Here is a 23,793-nt window from a genome sequence, read left to right on the forward strand (position 1 = left end):
AAAGTACACCCCCAATCCTGACATAGGGTAGCTTACTGCTATCTCTTCAGTGTTGATTTTGTATCTGTGACAATCAATTGTCAACACAGGAAGCTTAGAGCATTGTTTGTTGGGGAGGAGGGTTATAGAGGGTGATATATTTTTTTTCTTTAATAGAACATAAAGTTTTCCATAGTGCCCCTTTCAGGTTTTAATTTAACTTTGTCATACCATTTTTTTAATAGTATCAGATTAGTAAAATCCAAGCTACTTCCTCCTACTCCCTATATGAGAAAGCCCTTTAATTACCAATATGTTCTTGTGCAATGTGATAATTAATTTTCTCTCTCTCTCTGTCTCTCTGAAAGAGACAGAGAGACAGAGAGAGAGAGACAGAGAAGAGAAAAAAGAAAGAGTGACAGCACTCTGGGTGAGATACACAGTAACTGGCAATTAGCCTTCAAAAGGAAATCTTTGAAAAGTCTGCCAGTATTCAGGTATGCCCTTCTTTATATCTCTCTAAACAAATAAAATATGAATCTAAAAGAGATGGTGACTGGAGATTAACCCTTCAGTTTGAGGACACTCCAGCTTCAAATAATTCAGGAAAGTCTCATCTAAAATCCTAACCTCATAAAGATTTTTAAAAATATTATACAGATTTCTGGATAATGGTCTAAGTAGCTTGCATGATGGGAACATAAGTAAAATATATAACTTCCTATATAATATTCATTCTTCATTTCTTTTAATATTTTAAAATATTATGTACTAAATGGGGAGGGTAAAAGAAGGTAAAATTTTAAGCTTCTATTTGTCTGTTTACCCACTGTTTACATTCCCAGATAAGTAATCAGTAGAGCTATGGTTTCTAATTTGTCAGTGTTTAATGATGGGACCTATAATATTTTCCAGATTACCAATGGTATATCTTATAGAGGGCACTGGTCATATAATCTTTGGTGAGACACAAGGTTGCTATTAATAATTTAACAAATTCATACAGTAGCATTTAACTTCCCCTAAGTTACACTTTCATGTGCTTGAAATAGCTATCAGAAAGAGCCCATACACAATCCCTATGACTTTTGCATTGGACTTCTGCTCAAAAGATATAACATCATACATTTAGAGTAGGAATGGACCTCGACTCTCTCATTTTACAGATGAGGATTAGTGAGATCCAAAGATTCAAAATACTTTGTGCACAGCCACACAAAAAGGAGAGCAAGTAGATGAGCTGGGTCATAAAACCAGGTCCCCTCCTCCAAATCCAGGGTTCTTTCTCCTTTACTCGACAGTCATACTTTCCTGACTCATTTGTGTCATTTGCACTTTACAGCAGCTCAGGTCTAGCAAACTCAATGTAGGATAATAGGAGAAAAAGAGAGACAGAAGAAAATATTAGAAAGAGCACATATAGATAAGGCACAAAAGACATTAAGAGAAATGAGAACTGACACTCTGACATTAACAGAGAAATAATATAAATTAAGGGCACAACACCATCTACAGTATGACTACACAGTAAAAGAGTCATTCCTACTGATGACTGAATTATCAGAAAATAGTTACATTATCTTCAACTGTCCTCCCTGTATGGTCTCAGCAACAAGTTGTGTCTGCCTGCAGAAGGCCAGACTTCCTAAGAAGAGGGGAATCATCACAATAATTGACTTTGGTGAACGACTTTTTGATCATGGCAAGGCATGAAACAAAGGAAAATACAAAATGGTCCTTAGGGCTGTGTGAATTCTTTGTGACATAAGTAGAATAGACCAAGAAAGGACTGAAGATGCCAAGATCACAAGGCATTTAGATCATCTATAAACAATAACATAGCCATGCCCAAAATCAGAAATTGGTAGCCAAATGGAAGGATGAATTGTAGGCTATTTTTGAAAAGACAAATTGGTGAAGCTTGTTTTGTTGTTTGCCCAATGGAACAATAACATGATTTCATGATATGTTTGGTAACCTCCTATTGGCAATCTCATGATGGGTATTTGAGAAGAGAATACAATACAAATTATTACAACTTATGTGTCAACATGTGTTGCAGAGGAAAAGTACAGAGATTCTATGAAGAATTTTTTTAAGAGTTTACAAATTAAATCAGCATAAAATTTGATGCTTAGTGATTTTCACTCAAAGATGCAAATTGTTTGATTAATATGATGAAGTATTTGATTTGAGAGAGTGGAACATTACTTCCTTTTCTGGAAGGTTTTTTTCCAAGGATGTCTATCATGTGCCAGCCACAATTATACCTAATTTTTCAAACAATATAACAGAAACAACCTTGCTTGAAAATCTTGTCTGATAACCTTGATCACTAATGTTAAACACGGCACTTGGCTGAATGTAAAGTTACATGTTTGAGATGAATAACGAACATGAAACACCAAGGACTATGTAAACCTCTCTTCCAATTTGGATTTTCATTGGCTATATCTACACAAAGTCAAAATATTTGGCCAATTCTGCCAGGCAAAAAAAAATGTTTTGGTGTCAAATGAACAGACATTTATCTAATTTTGAGCAAGAATAAGCTTTTTTATGTGTCCTATTACAAGTGAGGTCAAAAACGTCTTAAATGCTTTCAGTTTTTCTCACTCCAAGTTCAACTTCACAAACCTTGAATACTATTTCATTATTGTGTCATTTAGCAATGAGTCATGGGCTAAGATTTTTTTTTATTATGACATAAACTGAACTGGATTTCAAAAATAATTATTCACCTTTTCTCTAGGTAGTGAGATTTGATCTAAATCATTTAGAAAAAAATAACTGAAGCCATTCAATTGAAAATTGAAGCATTCTTATTTTTTTAAAAAATGGGGCGGTTTCCATTTAAAATGTTTTAAACCATGATTTTCTGATTCTGCGTTCTGGTCCTCACTGTGCCTTCTGTGACCAGTAGGGCAAGTCTGGATTCTTCTAATTGTAAAATCTGGAGAAATTGGTCTTTTGTAATTGCTTACAAGAATTGGACATGAAGTGCCTTGTTAAATTATTCACTGAGCAAACATTCTCTTTCTAAAAATAAAAATAGTGTTAGGTTCTGTTGTTCATAAAATCCCTCCCAAAATGTATATGCTTTTCAGAGCTAAACATGTTTTAATCTATTCTATTTCTAATTTTACCTAAGGAACTATCAGGTACATTTATAACAAAGAAATACTGTGATCAGTTTCAAATATTGATATGGAAAAATTTCTCCTTTTTTCCTTTGAGTCATAGATAAGGCAGACAAATGCTCACACACAGGAATGTGGTGAATTAGGAAGAATACTGGACTGGGAGTTAGGGGAAACTTGCATTCAAATCTCTCTGAAATTGACTAGTGATATGACTGTAGATAAGTCAATCTGTCTGAACCTTCGCTGGCTCATTTTCCTCTTCTAAGAAAGAGAGATAATGATACTTGTGTAAGGAACAAATGAGATAATTTATGTAAAACCCCTTAAAAATATCAGCTGCTACCAGCAGTGTATCGTTGTCTACAACAGGACATTCCTTTTAATAATAATGATAACTAGGCTTTCATATAACACTTTAAAGTTTGCAAAAATACCCTCTATGTTACCTCCTTTGATCCTCAGGAAAAAAACTCTCTGAAATGATGAAATTATTATCATTATTTTACAGATGAGGAAAGTAACGATAAGACAGATAAAGCAACCTGCCTGGGGTCATTTTCTCAATAAGCATTTATTAAGCACATACTGTGTGTGCCAAGGACTTCACTAAGCATCAAGGATAAAAACAAAAAGAAAAGAAAAAAATAAAACTCAAACGTCTGAGGCAGAATATAAATTCAGGTGTTCTTGATTCAAAGTCCCACACTATCGCTGTGCTTTTTAGGAAACTTTTTCATCAATGAGTATATTTAAGAAGAAAAATAAGAGAAAACATTTAGAGCTGGAAAAGATTTCAGAGTCAAACTCTGTCATCCTAAAGGCCAGGGAACTTTAGAGACCTGAATAAGGGGACATACATAGTAAGCATCCGAGCTGGGACTTAAACACTGACCTAATGATTCTCAAGGGAGTGATTGTGTTGCTAAGTCAAAGATCTATAATAGTTAAATTTTCAATGTGGGCATTTACATTTTAGAAATCAGCAAATGCAACCAATCAGAGCTTGATTTATTGTTTTCTTGACTACCTAGACTTAAGAAAGTGAAGAATGTACTTATTAATACAGATTAAACTTAAAAATGCATGTATTTTTCCTCTGGAGAGGTAGATTGATAAACACCAGTATATTCCTGTGAAGATTCAATTAATATTCTTTATGATAAACAAGGGGCAGCTAGGTGGTTCAGTGAATAGAACACTGGACTTGGAGTCAGGAAGACCTGAGTTCAAATCTAGCCTTAGACACTTACTAAATGTGTGACCCTGGGCAAGTCATTAAACTCTATTTGCCTCAGTTTCCTCATATGTAACATGAGCTGGAGCAGGAAATGGCAAATCACTCAAATACCTTTGTCCCTAAAAACCCTAAATGGGGTCGTGAAGAGTTGGACAAGACTGAAACAACTGACCAACAACATGATAAATAAATAAACTTGGCTATATTAGAACACGTTTCCCCAAACCAACTATGCGCTTTGATGGAAAGTAAATTGTAGGATGTCTTTCATGGCCTAAGGCATAGTCTATTTTGGAGGGAAACAGGGAGACACTGGAAAAGTCTCTCTAGCTTTTATTTTTCTTATTTTCAGAAAAGTTATTGATTAGTTCTATAGCACTGACCAAAAAATAAAAAGCATCCTTCAGCAAAAATATATGTACTCTGATATACATGTATCTGTATACACACATATATATCACAGTATATATGTATATATATGTCTATGTGTATATATACACATACACATCATATTTTATTAAGTTTAAATAAAGTAGGGTGTGGATTAAACCTAAATTAAGACAAACAAAATGCACTTGAAAATCCCAGTTTGAACACCATACAACTCCCTTGTCATAGTTTCTCCTCAAGTTCAAAAAAACGAAAAAAAAAAGGACTCATCTGCTTCAGTGGCTTATAACAGGAGCAGGAAAATGAAAAGAAAGTTTTACATGTGGGACGACCGGCACAAAGTATGGGTTATGGGGAGACTAATATTCTGTCCTATGTATTTGGGGGTGGGGTAAGTCAGAGAACTTTGAATACTATAAGAAGCTGCTGATACAGTAGAGAAGGATCTCACCACAGTTTAACATCTGGTTGCTCCCTAGATTAATTATTCTTGCAAATTGGGTGATAAATTAAAATATTGTTTCTAAAGAAAGCCTATAAACACCATCTTCAACTTCTAAATTTTGTCCCTACTAATATCTGCAGCCTCTAAATTCTAAATCCTGAGGCAAAGCTCCTGATTCCCTATCTTAGCTATGAAAGACAATAAGTCTTCTACTTTCTATTTGCCCTCATAGATCTCGTTATGGATTCTGCATATTGATAAATATTTTAGAAGTTCATTATGGTTAACATCATATCTTTTAAAAGCATGTTTTTAGCTGGATATGGTATATTCCTATAATCTCTGCTACGGGGAGAGGATGAGGTTGATGGATTGCTTGAGTTTGGGAGTTCTTAGCTATAGTAAGGCTGAGGATATTTGGGCCTCTTTATTAAGTACGACACAAATCTAGTGAGCCTGCGGGAGTGGAAAACCACCAGGCTTCCTAAGGAGGGGGAAAAGCACGACAGGTTGGAAAAATTGGAGCACGTTAAAGCTTCCACTGGAATCAAGGTCATGAGCGTCTGTTGCACTTCTAGCCTGAATGAGCTAGAAAAAGGATGTTCAAAAAACTATTTCTGGTTTTTTAATGTCTGTTTTTTTGTTTTTGTTTTTGTTTTTGTTTTTAATATCATGGTGACTTTGGGGAGTACAAGGCAACAAGCATTTATTATACCAGACATTGTCCTAAGCATTTTGCAAAAATTATCTCATTTGATCACCCAAAGAACATTCCTTGGAATTAAAAATAAAACAAAACCAAAAACAGTTAAGCAAAATAAATCAGGATATTAACCAGTACTGATGGAAGAAGTAACATTTTGTAGCCATAGACAACTGCCTTTCTATGAAGAACAAAGATGTAGGCGTATTTCATATTCTACCCTCTAGAATTAAGATTAGTCATTACATTAATATGAATTTATTCCTTCAGCACTATTATTTTTTGCATTATTGTATTTACTATATAAATTATTTGATTCTTCTTACCTCAGTCTTTTCATTTTATGCAAGTCCTTCCAAGATTCTTCAAATTCCTCTAAATTCTGGACATCCATTATATTCATGTTACATTCACATACTATAATTTGTTCTGACATTCCCAACTTTTTTCTCTAGACAAGCAGTGTCTACTTCCTGTTAAATAATAAATCTCCCTGGAAGAACCTACAATTGTAGGGAACTTTACTGCACTGTTAAAATCTTTAAATCTAACATTTCTCTATTTTTGATACCATATGATATATTTCCCATTGGCATAGAGAGAAATTAATCCAAAACACATTAGGGCAATTGAAGAAGTATTTGCATAGAACTTTTGGAAATAAAACATTCCCCCATAAGGCAAACATTTATTAATTTACAGACCAAATAAAATTAAAGTCATTTATCATAAATGGAAGTTTAAGGAAATGTTGTCTTTTCACGACTCTTCCACGGGGAGGTCCTAAGCAGATTTCTTTCTCTGTCAGTAATGTCTGTGCCTGTGTCCAGGCGTATTTGTTGATGTTCTTTTATTATTTCAATTTCTTTTGGCCAAATGTGAAGTTTTCATTATCAATCCCTTCTTGGCACATGAATTAATACATATATAGTATTTATGATAAAACTAATGAGCTATTTCTTGGCTGCAGCTTCCTCTCTATTCATTTTAGGAAATGATTTCATATTACAATTATATGTCCCCTTTGCTCTCCCTATCTTCTACCTATAAAGTCCCTCCCCAATTTATTTTTTGAGTTATGATTTAGCAACTGCAACAAACTGAAATAGGATTAACTTTTCTCCTCACTCATTCCGTTACAGATTCCTAGTCCAGAGGCTCCATCAGTGGCATGATTAATAAATATGTTTAACACAGAAGTCATCTGGTACCCTGCCTTTCTTTTCCCAGCTATAGATTCTAATCTCAGTTCATATTTTCAGAGAAATACTTGATGGAGTTTGGGAGCACTGGGGACTGTGGTGTCATCCATATCCCAATCATATTCGCATTTATGCTTACTTGCTTGACAGACTGAATGCATTAGGACAAATACAGCAGCAAACATGCCAACAAAATGGAAGGGCGAGTAAAAGAAAATGAAGAAAATGCTAATATACAGAAAAGGAATATCAACAGTTCAAGAACTCATCATGCCTTTCTGCCTCAGAGATAATGCTAAATATGTTGTCAAGCCCATATAGATTCGCTGAGCAGTAGAACTTTCTGACCTAGGCTGGTCCTACATGAAGCTCTTGGTTCACCATTGATCTACATGGCGAATGATGACAACCATCAATGCTTCTACCTCTTTGTCAATCTTGTAATAATATAAATGAGTTACAAGCAGCCAGTCCAACTGAACATCATACCTGAAGCTTGTCTGTCAGAGTTCTGTGTTATATTTGCAGGCATATTCCAAGAGTTTCATAACATTATTATTCTCCATGGAATACAAATACTTGGCAGATAGCAACAGCAAAAGAATCCTAATATATTTCAATCGGGCTAATATCTGGAATGAAATGGTGAAGGAAATAGCAAACCACCCAAGTATCTCTCTTAAGAAAACCCCAAAATGGGTCATGAAGAGTTGGATATAACTGAAAACCAACTGAACAATAATGAAACATCTAGAACGCACCATCCAGCAACACAAACCTCTACTCTTCCTTGTACATATGCCTTCATTTTTGGACTCTGTTCCTTCTCATTGATTATGCCTGGAAAGGTCCCCTTCCCTGTTTCCACCTCTTGGTTTCTTACATTACACAAGAGACCCTTCTTGGTCCACTTCAATGCTAGAGGCTTTTCTGAGATTGCTTCCAGTCTTTCTTTATCTGTGTCTTGTAGGTACATAGCTGTTTGTGGACTGTCTCCATCATTAGAATGTGAGCTCCTTGAGGTCAGAGGCTGTTTTTGCCTTTCTTTGTATCTCTAGCACTTAGTAGAGTGCTTGGTGCCTAACAGGTCCTTCACAAGTACTTGCTAAATTGACCTGAGTTGACTTGGAAAACAAGGGATTATGATATTCCCTTAATATTTTTATATATGCACCATTATACAACTTCAGAATATAATTTATGTTCATGGTATTTTGACAGATAACAAACTGTATCACTGATGACCAGTTTTGTGAGGATCTGATTTTAATGTAGGAGAATTCTTGGCAAATCCTAAAGAAGAATGGTATTCTCCTACCTCTCTCTCCCAATTTCTCCCTCCCTTCTCCACCTATAACATTCCACTATAGAATATCAATAATTGAGAGACAGATGGAAGATGGAGTGACTTGAAAAAGCACTAGAACCTATTCATAATTTGGACAAATGAGTAAGAAAGGATAAAGGGAGAGATTCAAAATCTCTTTAAAACCAACAAGTTTTAGTGCCCCTTCCCCTTCTCTAACTAACAGGAGGGGGAAAAATTACTAGATAAGAGTTAGTGGTTAGAGTTGTCTATCGTATTTGGTCATTATCAGACACTTCGTCTGAACTGCTTTAATTATACAAATATAGCCAATGGAGAAGTGTTAACAAACTTCCATTTTAATAAATATCAATCGAAATTTGGCTTCTCTTTAGCACATCATCATTTAATTAAATTCTTGAGAAAAGTCAGTGACTGCACAGTTATACCCATCTCAAGCAGATGATGAAAGGCATCACAAAGGCGCACCTCTGAAACAATTGTGGTCCCGTACAGAGCATGCAGCTAGATCCCTGTTTTCCTAATTGATTAGAATTATTAAACATCAAGTCAAGAGGATGACTATGACTTTTAATTTCCAGGACTTCTATTTTTCACACTATCAAATCTGGACCCGCGTGTTGCAACCTCAATAGCACCTTGTAGAGATTTCTGATTTTTTTTCTTGGGGCAGGGGTGGGGAACATAGAGGGAATAGACATCAGGCTCCTTATAAAAAAATCACCCTTTGTAATTTTAGCTACAGAAAAAGAAGATTAAAAAAAAAATCCACATGCAGGCAAGTTCTTTGACCAACCTTGTAGAGTAAAGGGAGTTTTCCTAGTTTTAACAGGGCAATTCTATTGGTCACATTTTTCATGGCTCGAATTCGGCTTACATCTTCTCCAGTCCCATACCTCACATCAATGACTTCAGCCTGCAAGAAAAATAAAATCATTCAATCAACAAATAGATAAATGAATGAATTAACAAATGAAGCATTATGGAAAAATTTACCAACTGTACCTATTAACATGAGACTGAAGACTGAAAAAAAATTATGTGCAACCATGAAGTCCTTGATCTGAACTCTGATTCCCTTGCATCATCTCCCAGTCATTTACTAAGAGATAAGAGGTCACTTTTCAACACTTGTCAAAGAAACCTAATTGTTAAACAGACTGCTGTCACGATGGGTTTTGGTCGCCATTTTGTTCCTATTAAGATTTCACAAAGATTTGGGTCTTGTTACCACTACTTTTTAATCAACCTAGAATTTTGTCTTATAAATTATAAGTTCAAAAAGGACTTCAGAGATCATCCTGTTTGACCATAGTTTTACAGATGAGGAAACAAGCCTAGGTAGGTTAGATGAGTCATTCTTAGGTTACTGGGTCTTAAAGGCAGGATTTTAATCAGTCAATCAAGAAGCATTCTGAGCATTTTTTATGCGACAGGCATTGGTACTTCTGGTCCTCCAGTTCTTGCATCCACACTCTTTCTTCTGCACCACAATGTCGAAATGGCCCCTATAAGGCTGATTGTATCAATATCTCATTGTTCACATGAGAGGCTTTCTATTTTTCATTTGTAAATTCTACACTACTAATTGTTTGTGACACAAATGATAGCCCTGGTGAAGGATAATTTGCTTGGCTAATTGATATTTTCCTTTCATGTTGCCTGTTCACATTCCTAGTGATGGTAATGCTATTTTCTCATTATCTCAAGCTCTGGCAAAACCACAAGTAGACACCACAAGCTGAGGATCACAGGAGCTTTCGGAAAAACCTGAACAAGAGTAATAAAAAGAAAGAGAATGGACTTTAAAACACTTTATTTTTCCTTTGTAGCAGGGAACTGATCTCGTGATCATGCACGGAGTACTTGACCGAGTCCCCTCCTCATGTGGACCTTGCAGCATACTCAGACATTCTCTAATCTGTCCCAGGAACCAACTATGTGATGAGGAAACAGATTGTAGACTGGTTACACAGGTAGATCTCAGGTGGACCTGGTGACTAAGAGGATGATGGTTCTCTCCACAGAAGTAAGGAAGTTCAGGAAAGGAGAGGATTTGGAAAGAAGGATAACGAAGAAGTTTTTTTGTTCAGTTGTTTCAGTCATGTGTCACTCTCTGTGACCCCTTTTAGAGTTTTTGTGTCAAAAATACTAGAGCTGTCTGCCATTTCCTACTCCAGCTCATTTTACAGTTGGGGAAACAGAGGCAGGCAAGATTAAGTGACTAGCTCAGGGTCACCCAGCTAATAAGGGTCTGAGGGCAGATTTGAATTCATGAAGGTGTCTTACTGATTTGAAGGCCAGTGCTCCCCTGCATGGCGACCTAGCTGTCGCCATAATGAGAAAGACCTGAGATCACATCCTACCTCAGCTATTAACGATGATGTTGGACAGAACTCTTCTCTGAGTTTGAGATTCCAACCTATTAAAAAAAATGCTGATCATAATAGGACCTACCTTACAGGATGGCTGAGGAGCAAAAGGAGAGTGTGTGTATTTATATGTGTGTATACATATACATATATATGCATACATACACATACACACATGTGGTTATGTGTACACACATCCATCTATAAAGTATTGTGCAAATCTTAAAATACTATATGTGTACATCTATTAATACTATTTAAATATCAAGTATTACTGATAGCTGGTATTCACACAGTGCTTTGCTATTTAGTAACGTGTAAACATCGAGATCTCTGTGAAATAAGCAATATTATTATCACCTTTTTGCTAATGAGGAAGCTGATTAAATGAGGGAAGGAATAAAAATTTATGGAGAATTTACGGTGTGCTAAGCAATTTATGAATATCTGCTCCTCTCAGTAACCCCTGGATGTAGGCACTAATTATTATTAACATCATTTTTTATTTGAAGAAACTGAGGCAAATACAGGTTAAGGCCTAGGGTCCCACAGCTAGTAAATATCTGAGAACTTCTTTGAATTCTGATCCTCCTGACTCCAAGCCCAGAGCTCCATCCACTGAGCCCACTAGCGGCTTCTGGCTTATCCAAGGTCACACAGCCAGAAAGCACCACAGATAGGATTCCATGTCCTTCTGGCCTCCTTCTTTCTACTTTATCCCATTGTCTTTAATTAAGTAATGCAAATAGCTTAAGTCAGCTCCATAACTGGAGTCAAAGCAATGCACTTCCATAAAGAAATAATGCTTATTTGTATAGACCAATACTCTAATTTTCACATGGCATGTTGCACTTTGAAACTATCTATTAAAAATCAATCTTTCCAGAAGCCTCCTGGTACCAATATTTGAAGAGGAGATGATAAACATATCTCAAAAGCCTACTGAGGAGGCCTCTGAACTAGATCCTTTATGAAAGTATCTTTTTTTTTTACTTACCTTCCAGCAAACTGAGAATCACAGTGTTCACTGTTCAGTTAAAAGAGAGCTCATTGAATTTTCCCAAAGCACAAATCAATATACAGAGATATGATAAAATGTCAAGTCATTTCTTTCCACATGTGAAGTGGTGCTCTGCTGCACACATCCATTCATATGACATTTTCCTAACAACATTTCCAATTTTTACTCAGGTTCTTGGGATTGGACAAGGACCACAGAAGGATTGGGGAGGAGGGATTATGAATTCAGGGGAATGTGTCTGGATTTGGAGTTTGAGTCCCAGTTCTCCCATTAACCAGGTATGTGACAACAGAAAAGCCATTTGCACTCTGAGTCTCAGTTTCCTCATTTGTAAAATAGAAGGGTTGGACTAGATGTCCTCTAAAATATCTTCCAGTTTTAGATCAATGTTTCCATATGGATTGTCCCCTCTATTAGAAAGTGAGTTCCTTTGAGAGCAGGGACTATCTCATTTTCTCTTTATTTTTTGGTGCTCACCAAAGCACTCTAGAAATAATTGTTTTAATTGTTCATTCATTTATTTTGTCATCCTTGAAGTCAAAGAAACATGTGCTTTAGAATCTATATAGTTTTTTTTTAATCTGTGGATGTGATTCTAAGGCAGGGAATGGAGACTTTTTCTCCCTTATCGAAAACTAATCAACAAGCAAGAGAAAAGATTCATAAGAGCCAAGGTGGAGTCAGAAAAGGAGAGAGAGAAAGAGAGGAAAGAAATGCAACTTATTGATTTCTTAATTTAAGCAATAGAACCTCATCTAAGAAATTTATAACAAAGCATATTTGAGTAAAAACAAACATTAAACTGTTTGAATGAAATGAATGATGAACTATATAGAAAAAAATAGATTGTGCTCTTTAATAAAAAAATACTAAGAATAATATAAAATATTAAGAAATCACTGACCATGGTGATCGTTAACTACAACTAAAAGTGTACAGGTATTAAGAACAGAAATCTCATTACGTCAGTGATTCAGGCTATCAATCACCAAAAAACAAATCCCACCACCAACTAAAACAGTGACACTTGTTTCAGTTAAATCAGAGCAATGGGAAACTAACTTCCTTTATTCTATTTTCATTCTGGAAATACACCAATATCTAGCTTCCCCACAAATTTTTGTTTAATACACACTCTGTAAAAACGTGAAAGTAAACTCTTGACTTTATATGACAATTTAGGGGATTCTGTTTTTATTAATGTAGGGAAACTATGAGGTTGTTTTCATTTGTTTGTTTTGTTTTGTTTTCCCTTATAAGAACACATAGAAGTAAGGGGGTTTTGTTGCTAGCAGAGATATAAAATAAAGGCAGAAATTTGCACAAGCACATTAGGAGAGTGTTGTCTTTACCTCTTTCCTGATTAATTTCATTTGCCCATCAGTTAGGAAAGACTAGGTTTCAGAGCCCTGACTTTCCCACAGAATCCTTGATGTATTCTTGGTAGAATCCATCAATAAATCTTATGACCATAAGATTCCAACCAAGAAAAAACAGGAGTTTAAAAAAATTGCTAACCCTAAGTCAAATAGTTGGCTGAGCCCTGGGACTCTGAATCAGCATCAGAGTCAACTAAAAAAAAAATAGATTTTCTTTAATATTAACAGGGGGACATTCTGCTTATGTCTGTCAGTTCTCTGGCTTGATGGGATGGGTCATAATCCTTAGCTGTCATGGTATAATCACAAAAGCACTGGAATTGGTGTCAGAAAACCAGGGTTCAAATTGTGATTTCCTTATCCTTTTTGGGCAGACATTTTCTCATTTGTAAAAATGAAGGTGATGGACTATATGGTTTTCAAAAGTCCTTTCAAGTTCTAAAATGATGATCCTATGCAGAATGACTCCTTCCTTTGGGAGATACAGAAGGGGTAGAAGATGAGGACAGGCCAATGAGAATGAGAGACACTCAACAGAAATGACTGATGATAAGAATGTCTAGCACAAAGACATGATCCTACATAGAGCTTTCAGGCTTCAGGTAAGCAGCATGACATCACTAAAAGATACTGACAGAAGCCAGACACACGGGAGGAGGGAGTTGTGATAGCGCCACTGGTTCTGCACATGTGTTTTCCATTCAATTCAACAGGCATTTATGAAGTACCTATTATGTGCCCGGAATTGTGCTAAGTGCTTAAGATACAAATGAGAAAAAGAAAGATAATCCTTGTCCTCATGGAGCTTAAAATTACACATAAAAGAAAGCTGAAGAGGGGTGGAGTGGAGCATGATATTCCATGGAGATGAAACCAAGCAGAGTGGCTGAAGGAGAATGGAATTACCTCCATGTGTCTTCCCCGGGCATACATTCTCTATGATTAAGGCATTTTACTCTTTCATGTTGGGCTAACCCATGTCCCAGTAGGACTGGGAGCAATTTTGCCATTGTACTTGCTCTGTTGTTTGATTAAATATTTTATTTTGAATCACCAGACAGACCTCTGACTGGTCTGTAAAAGTTCATATCAGCGGAGTATTATCAGTAACGGTTTTGGATGGATGAGGAACCAAAGAGTGCTTTGAACCTGATGGAGTGCCCCTGGCAGCACTGTGTGAGGGGGTATTAAGGTGCTATGCTATGAATGAGCATCATAGGGATAGATGTGAGCTCAAGATAAAAAGTGTGCTTGACAAATAGAACCCAGGATGAAGTAAAACAGGATGGTTCTACTTCTACCAATGGGAGTAAAACACCATTTTAGAACTCTGGAAGAAGAGACTCTAAAAACTTTTCTTCTACCCTAGCATCAGCTCATGTCATTGAAGGTTTCCCCTATGAGCTACTGATAAAATAACCTCAGTTCTATGAGCTGGAAAATTGAATTGAATGTGTGGACCAATGTAGGGAAACTGTGGCCTTCCAAGTCCTTGGGTGCAGCCTTTGGACAGAGTCCAAGTTTTAAACAACAAATCCTTTCATTAAGGGGACTTGTTCTGTGAAGTTTAGATTCAGTCAAAGGGCCGCACTTGAGGACCTAGAGGACCACGTTTTACCTGGAGGTGACAGGTTCCCCACCCTTGTTGTAGACCAGAGTGATTTGGCTAATGATAACAAACTGCTCCCTGAGTCCTCTCATTAACTTGGGTCCTTCCCAATGTTTGATGGAGGTCCATAGGGAATGGCACTTAACCCGTTCAGGCAGTGAGGTGACAGAGAAGGGGAGGGACTGACTATTATGTGTCAGTAACTGTGGTAAAGGCTTTTTATAAACATTGCATTGATTCTTGAAGCAACCCTGAGAGGTCAATGTTATTATTATTCCCGTTTTGAAGTTGAGGAGATTGAAGAAAAATAGCGATTAAGTGACTTCTCCAGGGTCACACAGCTAGGACGTATCTGAAGCCAGATTTTAATTACGGTCTGCCTGACTCCAATTCCAGCCCCGGTGCTCCGTCCACTGCAGTCACCTAGCTGTCTCTAATAGGTATGACTACTGGGTGTTATTGTTATAGGGCTCAAGAAATGAGGAGGGGCAAGAGAATGGAAGGAGAAGAGGAAGGGAAGGGGAAGAAGGGAGGAAAGGAAAGGGAAGGAGAGAGGAAGGGGAATGGGAGAGGCAGGGGAACAGAAGGAGGAGGGAAGAGAAGGGAAAAAGAACAAGAGGGGAAAGCAAAGGGGAAGGGAAGGAGGAAGGAAGGAGAAGGGATAGGGGAAGGGAGGGAGGCAAAGGAAGGAAAAGCAAGGGAAGGATTCCAATACCTAGGAGAGTCAACACATAACACGTGAGAGTTAGCCAAAGAGGGTATTTTGGGTTTGGAAAGGTACAGAAGTAGTGAGGAGAATCAGAGTTAGAATGACAGAGATGATTGCTTATGTTTCAAGAACTAGAACGGGGAATGGAAAGAGGGCACACCTGCAGCTGGAAGATGGATGGGGAGAAAATGTCCCTGAGGGCAGTACGGCTGAACCTGGCCTATATGCATTAGGGAACTGAGGGAATCATCCATCATGAAAGCAGGGGCTTCCAGTGGTGAAAGACTAAAGCCATTCAGTACTGCTACAGGAGTCCCAAAAGAAAAAGTAAAGAGCACTGGCAGGGGAATGAGGCAGCTATATTGCACAATGGTGAGAAAGCTGGACTTGGGGTCTAGGAGGCAATTTCCAGCTTCTGAGGGCAAGTCATGTAACCCTCTCTTACTCTCAACTTTTTCATTTCTAAAAGGTGATATTAACAACATCTATCTCATAACAATACATGTTGTAAAGACCAGATGAGATAAAGCATGTCAGGTATTTTGCAAAAACTTAGGGTGCTATATAAATCCTAGCAGTAAGGAGAAGGGGGTAAAGGAGGAGAATAACCTGGAACTTGGAGGGTGGAGGAATATTTAGGAAGGTGGTGGTCAACTGGGGCAAAGACATTAGAAAGTGAAGAGGAGGGAACATGGGAAAAGGTCTTTGAATTTGGTAATAAGGAAGCTAATGGTGTTTTTTCGGTAGCAATTTCAGTAGAAACTTGGGGACAGAAGCCATGTTACAAGCAGTAGAGTGAGTAGGTGGTATGGGAAAAGTTGAAATACCAAGCAAAAACTTCTTCAAGAAATGTCAGAGAAAGAGAAAAGAGAAATGGAATGATGACATGGTAAAATGAAACATCAAGTTGAACTCTTGACTGAGACCAGAAGCAGAGAAGATGGTGCCAGCAGAGAGAACGGATGGAGCTGGGTCAATCAGTCAATCGACAAACATTTATTAAGTGCTTACTATATGATGATCAGAGAGGTGGTACAGCGGATAAAGTGCCAGGCCTGGAGTCAGGAAGATTCATCTTCATGTGTTCAAATCCAGCCTCCAACACTTTCTACTTGTGTAACCCTCTCTGCCTCAGTTTGTTCATCTCTAAAATGAGCTGGAGAAGAAAATGGCAAAATACTCCAGAATCTTTGCCAAGAAAACTCTAAATGAGGTCATGAAGAATTGGACTGAAACTGAATAGCAAAAGTTCTCAGTAATAAAGAACTCCAGGTACTATATTAAGTATTGATGAGTGAACAACAACCAGTGCTCTTCAAACTCTCCTCAGGCCTGGGGAAATAAGGGACTTGGCATCATGAAGCCCTGCTTTCAACACTCACCTCAGACATTGAAGATCCTGGGAAAATTACATATCTTTACGCATTGGGGATGGGGATTAATGGCCTCTAATATCCTTTTCAGCTCTAAATCCCCTACTGAAGAAATAGAAGACAACCTTGGAGGGGAAGGGCCTAGCAGCCAAAGACACTGGGAAAAATCTCCTGAAAAAGGCAACCTTTTGGCTGAGTCTTGAAGGAGGTGAGGAGAGCAGGCATTCTAGGTATGGAGGATAGCCAGTGCAAGAGCAGGGAGACAAAAGATGGAGTATACTTTTCAGGAACAGAAAGTAGACCACTGCAAATGAATCATAGAACAGATGGGAAAATCCATGTTAAAACATGGGCATGGTAAGAAGGAGTCAGGTTAGGAAAACCATAGGTAGAGGTAGAGGTCTTGCCAAAGGCAAAGAGAAACTTAAACTAGGAAACAGGACGGAAGAAGATACTTTGGTGAAGATTCTGAAATGTCTTAAAACACAGAGAAAAATGATTAAAGCAACCCAGATCAGAGTATATTTGCTTTTTCAGTGAATAGAAGGCTAAGTCATCAGTTCTACATGTGGGAGGTTGTTCCATGAGACTTGGAAATAAAGGATCCAGCAGAAAGAGTATCTCTCTTTCCTCTTCCCTTCCCTATTTCCCATTCCTTTCACTCTTTCCTCCTTTATTTCTCTTCCTTCCTTCTTTCTTTCTCCCTTCCTTTCTTCCTTCCTTTCCTGAATTATAAATCTTACTCCCAGTTCAGGCTTCTAACCACTTTACAATTCATAGCCTTTAAAAAGTTACCGAGGATCAATGAGAAATGAAGCAACTTGCCCAGAGTTAAACAGCCAATTTGTGGCAAAGGTGAGTCTTGAACTCAGATCCTTCAGCCACTGATACCAGCTCTGTATACATCAGAACTTGATGCCCCCGAAGGAGAAATGAAATGCTTTAACCCTGTAGCACATGTTAAGATGTGCTATTATTCACTGTTATTTATTACCTGAATGAGTCAGTAATACCAATACGCCAATATGTGGATAGGACAAGGAGGGTTTGGGGGGCCCCAAGAACCAAGTTGAGCAAGCATTTTAAAAATACTTGTTTTGAAACATCTCATTTGGCCCCATTCCCTACCCTTTTTAAATACCTACTTCAGCCTGCTTTCCCATTGTTTATAGCAGGAGAAAGCTTTCAGAAACCTCCAAAGATTCTCAGTTTTGCTTCAGGGACAGAAGTTGTGAGACTGAATTCCCATCCCACCATGGTCCCAGGAGAGAACACTAAGCAAAGAAGATGGGCCAGTCCCTGGGGGCCAATGAGTCAAAAAAAGCCAGCTTAAGAGGAGAAAAGCACTCAGCGATAGAAGGGCCTGCCCCCTCCAAATCTGTGCCCATAAAGCTGAGGATGCTCTGAAAGGTTTCAAGTTTAGCATTTTAAACCCAGTCACTTTGGGCCTTGCCTGCTCTTCTTCTAAGGGGCTGGAGCACTGTCTCAAGTGTTTACCAAGTATTGATGGATTCATGGATTGTTAGAGCTGAAAAGTAGACCTTGATTAAAAAAGTCATTTTATAATAAATCAGAAACTGTAGAAATCAGAAAAATTAAAAATAAGCCTGTTTTACTTTTTTCAAACACAGAGTCATCTAAATAAAGGAACTAAACTTGGGCATTCGCACAGCCTAACACCAATGTTGTTGAAATAGAAGGCATGCTATTCATCTGTGGTGCACTGGAAAGAACCTTGGGTATGCGAAATCCCTGCAAGGCTATTTTCTGTTTGTGCCGTCGTAGATAGAACGCTGGTCTTGGAATCAGAAGACCTGGACTGGAATCCTGGCTGTGCCACAAACTGGTGTGATTTGGGGCAAATCTCTTTACTTCTATGGACCTCAGTTTCCACAGTTATAAAATGAAAGGGTTTAACTAGATGGCTTCTAAGGGTCCTTCAGACCCTAAATCTATTTTTCTATGGCATTTTAGCAGAAAGTAAGCTCTTTGAAGACAAAAGATGTATAATATTTTTATCTGTATCACAGTGTTTTGTACATAGTAGGTGTTTAATGAAGTGGTGCCATTAAATGGTGCCTGTGTGGCCTTAAACAAGTCACTTGCCCAATATGGGCCTCTCAGTCCTTTCTTTCTTTCTTTCTTTCTTTCTTTCTTTCTTTCTTTCTTTCTTTCTTTCTTTCTTTCTTTCTTTCTTTCTTTCTTTCTTCCTTCCTTCCTTCCTTCCTTCCTTCCTTCCTTCCTTCCTTTCTCTTTCTTTCCTGCCTTCTTTCTTTTTCTTTTTTTCTTTTTTGAGGCACTTAGGTTTAAGTGACTTACCCAAGGTCACACAGCTAGTATCTGAAGTCCAATGTGAACCCAGGTGCTCCTGACTTCAAAGCCAGGGCTCTCTCTACTGTGCCACCTCACTGCCCCAGTTTCTTCATTTGTAAGAAGATGGGGTTCAATTAAATGATGTCTAAGGTCTCTTTCAAGCATTACATCCTAAAATCTCAGATTCAAAAATTAACTGTCTTTCTTACTTCAAAGCATTCTAGTGCCTGTAAGATATCCTTGATTCAAAAGTCTCTTTAACATTTACTGGGAGGATTTTTTGTCTTTATTTGTTTTTTCTACTCAAGGGCTTTTCATCAAGCACAGTCTCTTGAAGATCATAACTCTGGAAAGGATCACTTAAAATTGTAACTTCTCTAAACACATGGCCTGTTTTTACTCAAAAACATTTACACACCTTCTTAAAACTGTTTCAGTGAAATATAGTATGGAACATTTAGTGACAACAAAAACATGCTTTTCTAGAGTTGCCACCTGTTTAGTTTCAAAGTAGTTACTGAATGTTCAAAATAGCTTTTATTTAAGTAGATTAAGAGACATCATGTAACCACCCAAATGTCTTCCTTTTAACCCACATGTAAAATATGTTGGTAGAGATAGTATGGACTAGTAAGGAACCATGTGAAGCATTCAATGGCCAGTAATCACTATGAGGGCAGTGATGATGGGGCAGAAAGACAGGAGAATCTCAGAGGATGGCACAAGACATTCTAGGTGATATGGACAGTAATCTGTGTTCCAGTTTGGCTACATTCCAGGGTTGTGTTATTATTAACCCCAGAGCAGGAGAAAACGTACTCCTCACCTCTAAAACTTCCCTACTTGATTCAGTGAACCAGTCTGGGAGAAAGGAATTAGAAAGCTGGCCTTTTCTTGAGTCTATCTCTTTCCTTTAGGGAACACAGGAAGTTTGCTTGGCAAAATGGTGGAAGGAGATGATGGCTATAACTGGAAATTGAGGTGGAAATTGACCAGGAAATTTGGATCTGAACTATGGATCTACCAAGTTCAATTTTTAGGAAGGCTGAGAAAGTCCCCCAATGATGCCAATATCAGAAAGGGTTGAATTTCAGGGGGCAGCAGTTGCCAATAGGCTTGAGGAATACATCTACCTTCTTCCTACTCTGGGTTAATGATAACACTCAATTCATCAATTTAAAAGTGCCAAGCCTAGAGGCCTGTATTGGGCTACCCGAGTCTTTCCTACCTCACCTCCGAGGTCTTCGGCTGGCCACGCCGGATGCACGTATGAGAGAAAGGACGTTCCAGAGTCGAACAGGGGTTGAGCTTTATTTTAGGGTCCGGGTTACAAATGCAGGGGGGTCTTCCTTAGGAGGAAGAGGGGGAGATTTCCTAAGGAGGCTAAGCTTAAGGGATTGGAAGTAGAAGTACAAGCGGGGAGAGAGGGGGAGGGGAGAGAGGAAAGAAAAGAAGCGGAGCCCTACTTTTCTCTTTGGCTCCACACGTGCTAAGAGAGAGCTTTCTGGCTTCCTCAATCCTACTTAATCTTCAGCCACACAGTTTGCATCTCAATACCATGCTGTTAGGTAACTAGGTGTGCTCCAATCCGGGAGGATCTCGAGGGCAGGGAGACTCCACCCATCAGGTATCTCCGGGGGAGAGGCGGAAATACCCGAGCTAGCCGAGCTAGCTCAGTCTGACCTTCTCGAACCCCCACTGTTCATGGAGGGCCTCGTAAGACTCTAAGATTTAGAAGTCCCACTTTTACCTGCCCGAGACCGTCCACACGGAATTGAGCTTCCAGTCCCAACATAAAAGTATGAAAGAATGTTCAGATTTGTTTGAAAAAGTTCTTTCTATCTTCCATAAAATCACTAAGAAAAAATACTTCTGCTAAGACAAATTAGATTTAAATAAAGGAGCAGACACCTATAAAAACAAGTTTTACAATGAAGTTTTTAAGATTATGAAAGGAATGGATTAGTGGCAACCACTGAAATCATGCTTTACACAGGACATTATTATGCATTGTGATGGATTTAACTAAATGCCAGTATTTCATGTCAAACCATACATAATATGAGAGAAAGGCAAAGAATGAGACATTATTAATTAACATTTCAGTGTTGTGTGCTTTAAAACAAATCAAAAGGAAAAATGATATTGCTGGCCTGGGTTTTTCCCCTAAAAAATACTACTGGATTATGACTATCTGGATACTTTAAAGGATGATTTTCTCTAAATAAATAAAGTCACATTTTCAAAACTTTATTTTTTCTTCTAGAAATATAGCTCAATAAAAAATATATTGCACAGATCCCTCCATCTAGCCTTCTTATCAAAATATGTATATTTACCCACTCTAGAGTCTTAATCGACCTTCATAAAGCAGAGCTTATTTTTTTTTTCTGTCCAGAAGATGCAATCTTTTTGAAAATGCACCAAGCAACATTATGATGAATGCTTAACCAGGGGCATTAGGTTTTGTTATTTTTTTCATCCATATTCTTGGTCTCATACATATTAGAAAATTTCAGTAAGTAGATATACAATAACTTTGGGAATCCTGAAACCACAGTCCACAGTAAGCCAAGGTCATTATGCTCAAATTATATAACTACAATAATTAATTTTATGCTAATTCAAAGCTAATTGAACCCTAGAATACAAAAATGGTTAAAAAAAACTTATGAAATGCCTACTAAGTGTCAGGTACCATGATAGGTAACAAAGATCCAAGTACAAACGTGAGATAGTTCTCAAAAAGTTTAGATTCCAGTAAGGAGAAAGACATGGGAAAGATGGCAGTCAACTGTCCCAACTTTTCCAGAAGTAACGGAGTAATACTGACACATATTTATAGAATAGGGCTAGCTCACATTTCTAAAGTGTTTCAACTGCAATTCATTTAAGAAGAATTTGTTAGGTATGTATAGTAGGTACACTCTGGAGACAAAAAAGAAGCTATTTCTAATATCAAGGGGACTTATAATTGCTAGCAGTACTTGAAGATGCACAGTGGGCTTTCTTCTCAAGAAATTTATGGAGCAGTATAGTTAGTACAAGTAATATCATCTCAATTTGCTGAGAATATGTAAAAAAAATCTTTGCATTGGCATGTATGATTTCAAGAGCATGGAGAATTCTTGATGTGAAAATTCCCTCCAATGATGCAGATTGCAACCATTCTGTGACTTAGTAGGTCATGGGCTCATTTTTGTTTCCGTTAGTTCTTTTTCAGTCATGTCTGACTCTTTGTGACCCCATTTGGAGTTTTCTTGACAAAGATAATGAAGTGGTTTGCCATTTCCTTCTCCAGTTCATTTTATAGATGAGGAAACTGAAGTAAAGAAAGCTACATCACTTGCCCAGGGTCACACAACTAGAGAATGTCTGAGGTCAGACTTGACCTCAGGGAGATGAGTCTTCCTGACTCTAGGCCAGCACTCTTTCCACTGCACCACCTCACTATCCTTCATTTGCTCAAAGAAATGTGAATTGTGAGCTAGTAGGGCCCTTAGAAAAGGGGATCTAGTCCAAACTTTTCATTTTACAGATGAAACTGAAGCCCAGGAAGGCAAATTCCTAGAGAACCGAACCACAGTTATTCAGGGTCATACAGTCTACTGTTGCAGAATAGAAAACTAGTGCTTTAAGGTGTACTGAATTTCAGACTCAGGAAGTAAGTTGTTCAAACCCACAACGAGTGGTGGAGCTGGATTTGAACCTCCAGTGGTTCTCCTCACTCTCAGTTCAGCACTGTTTTCATGACCACACAGTCCAACAGCTTCTCAAAGTTTATCTGCACTCAGATTCAGTTCACGCAATGTTTATATGATGTTTATAAAGCCCCAAGTCAGAGATTCCATACACATTTGAGGCAGTTGACTTTGCATGGCAAAAACGAAGTAACAAATAACAACAAAAAGTAAGTAAGAACACCAGCAACAAAACCTTCTGTATCATATGAACATCTTCCCACTGAAATTATCCTTGTTTATTTGGCAAATATTTTATACAGGGGATATCAAACATCTTAGTTCAGTTTTGAGGTTTCAACACTTAAGACACTGGGGACATCTATCTATCCATCCATCCATCCATCCATCCATCCATCCATCCATCCATCCATCCATCCATCTATCTATCTATCTATCTATCTATCTATCTATCTATCTATCTATCTATCTATCTAACTATCTATCTATCTATCCATGTATCTATCTATCCTATTGGTTTCTGTAATAAAATGCAAGCTCTTGGAAGGTATTTCATTATTGTCTTTATATCTGCATTCCCCTAAAATAGTGTCTGACATTGGAGATGTTTACTACATGACTGTTGATTAATTGATTGTTGGCCATTAATAGCAGCTCAATCTAGGTAACCATCTCACAAATAACTCTTTTTTCCTGAAATGGAGACTGACCAAGAGATAGAGGAAATGGGGTAGACAATTAATCACCACTACTAAAACCCATCCAAAGTTCTTATTCCCAGGGATAGCAGCATCTTTGTATATCATGGGAGAAGCTACAAGATGGCCCTGCCAGACTATTTCTCCAATCTCCAGATATTTCATCCAGGACAATGAATCATACAAAACCAA

The 23,793-nt window shown here is 37.8% G+C and overlaps 1 protein-coding gene across 4 annotated transcripts in view; it reads right to left on the minus strand.

Annotated features, from left to right (window-relative positions):
- The window catches only part of NAALADL2 (N-acetylated alpha-linked acidic dipeptidase like 2), a 998,881-nt gene that overhangs the window by 536,263 nt on the left and 438,825 nt on the right, over window positions 1-23,793 (minus strand). For all 4 annotated transcript variants that reach the window (XM_072620248.1, XM_072620247.1, XM_072620249.1 and 1 more), the window contains one exon: window positions 9,223-9,342. In XM_072620248.1, coding sequence (XP_072476349.1) covers window positions 9,223-9,342 — 120 coding nt within the window. The remainder of the gene's footprint in view (window positions 1-9,222; window positions 9,343-23,793) is intronic.

Source organism: Notamacropus eugenii, chromosome 6 (assembly GCF_028372415.1).
Source record: "Notamacropus eugenii isolate mMacEug1 chromosome 6, mMacEug1.pri_v2, whole genome shotgun sequence".
Taxonomy (NCBI): domain Eukaryota; kingdom Metazoa; phylum Chordata; class Mammalia; order Diprotodontia; family Macropodidae; genus Notamacropus; species Notamacropus eugenii.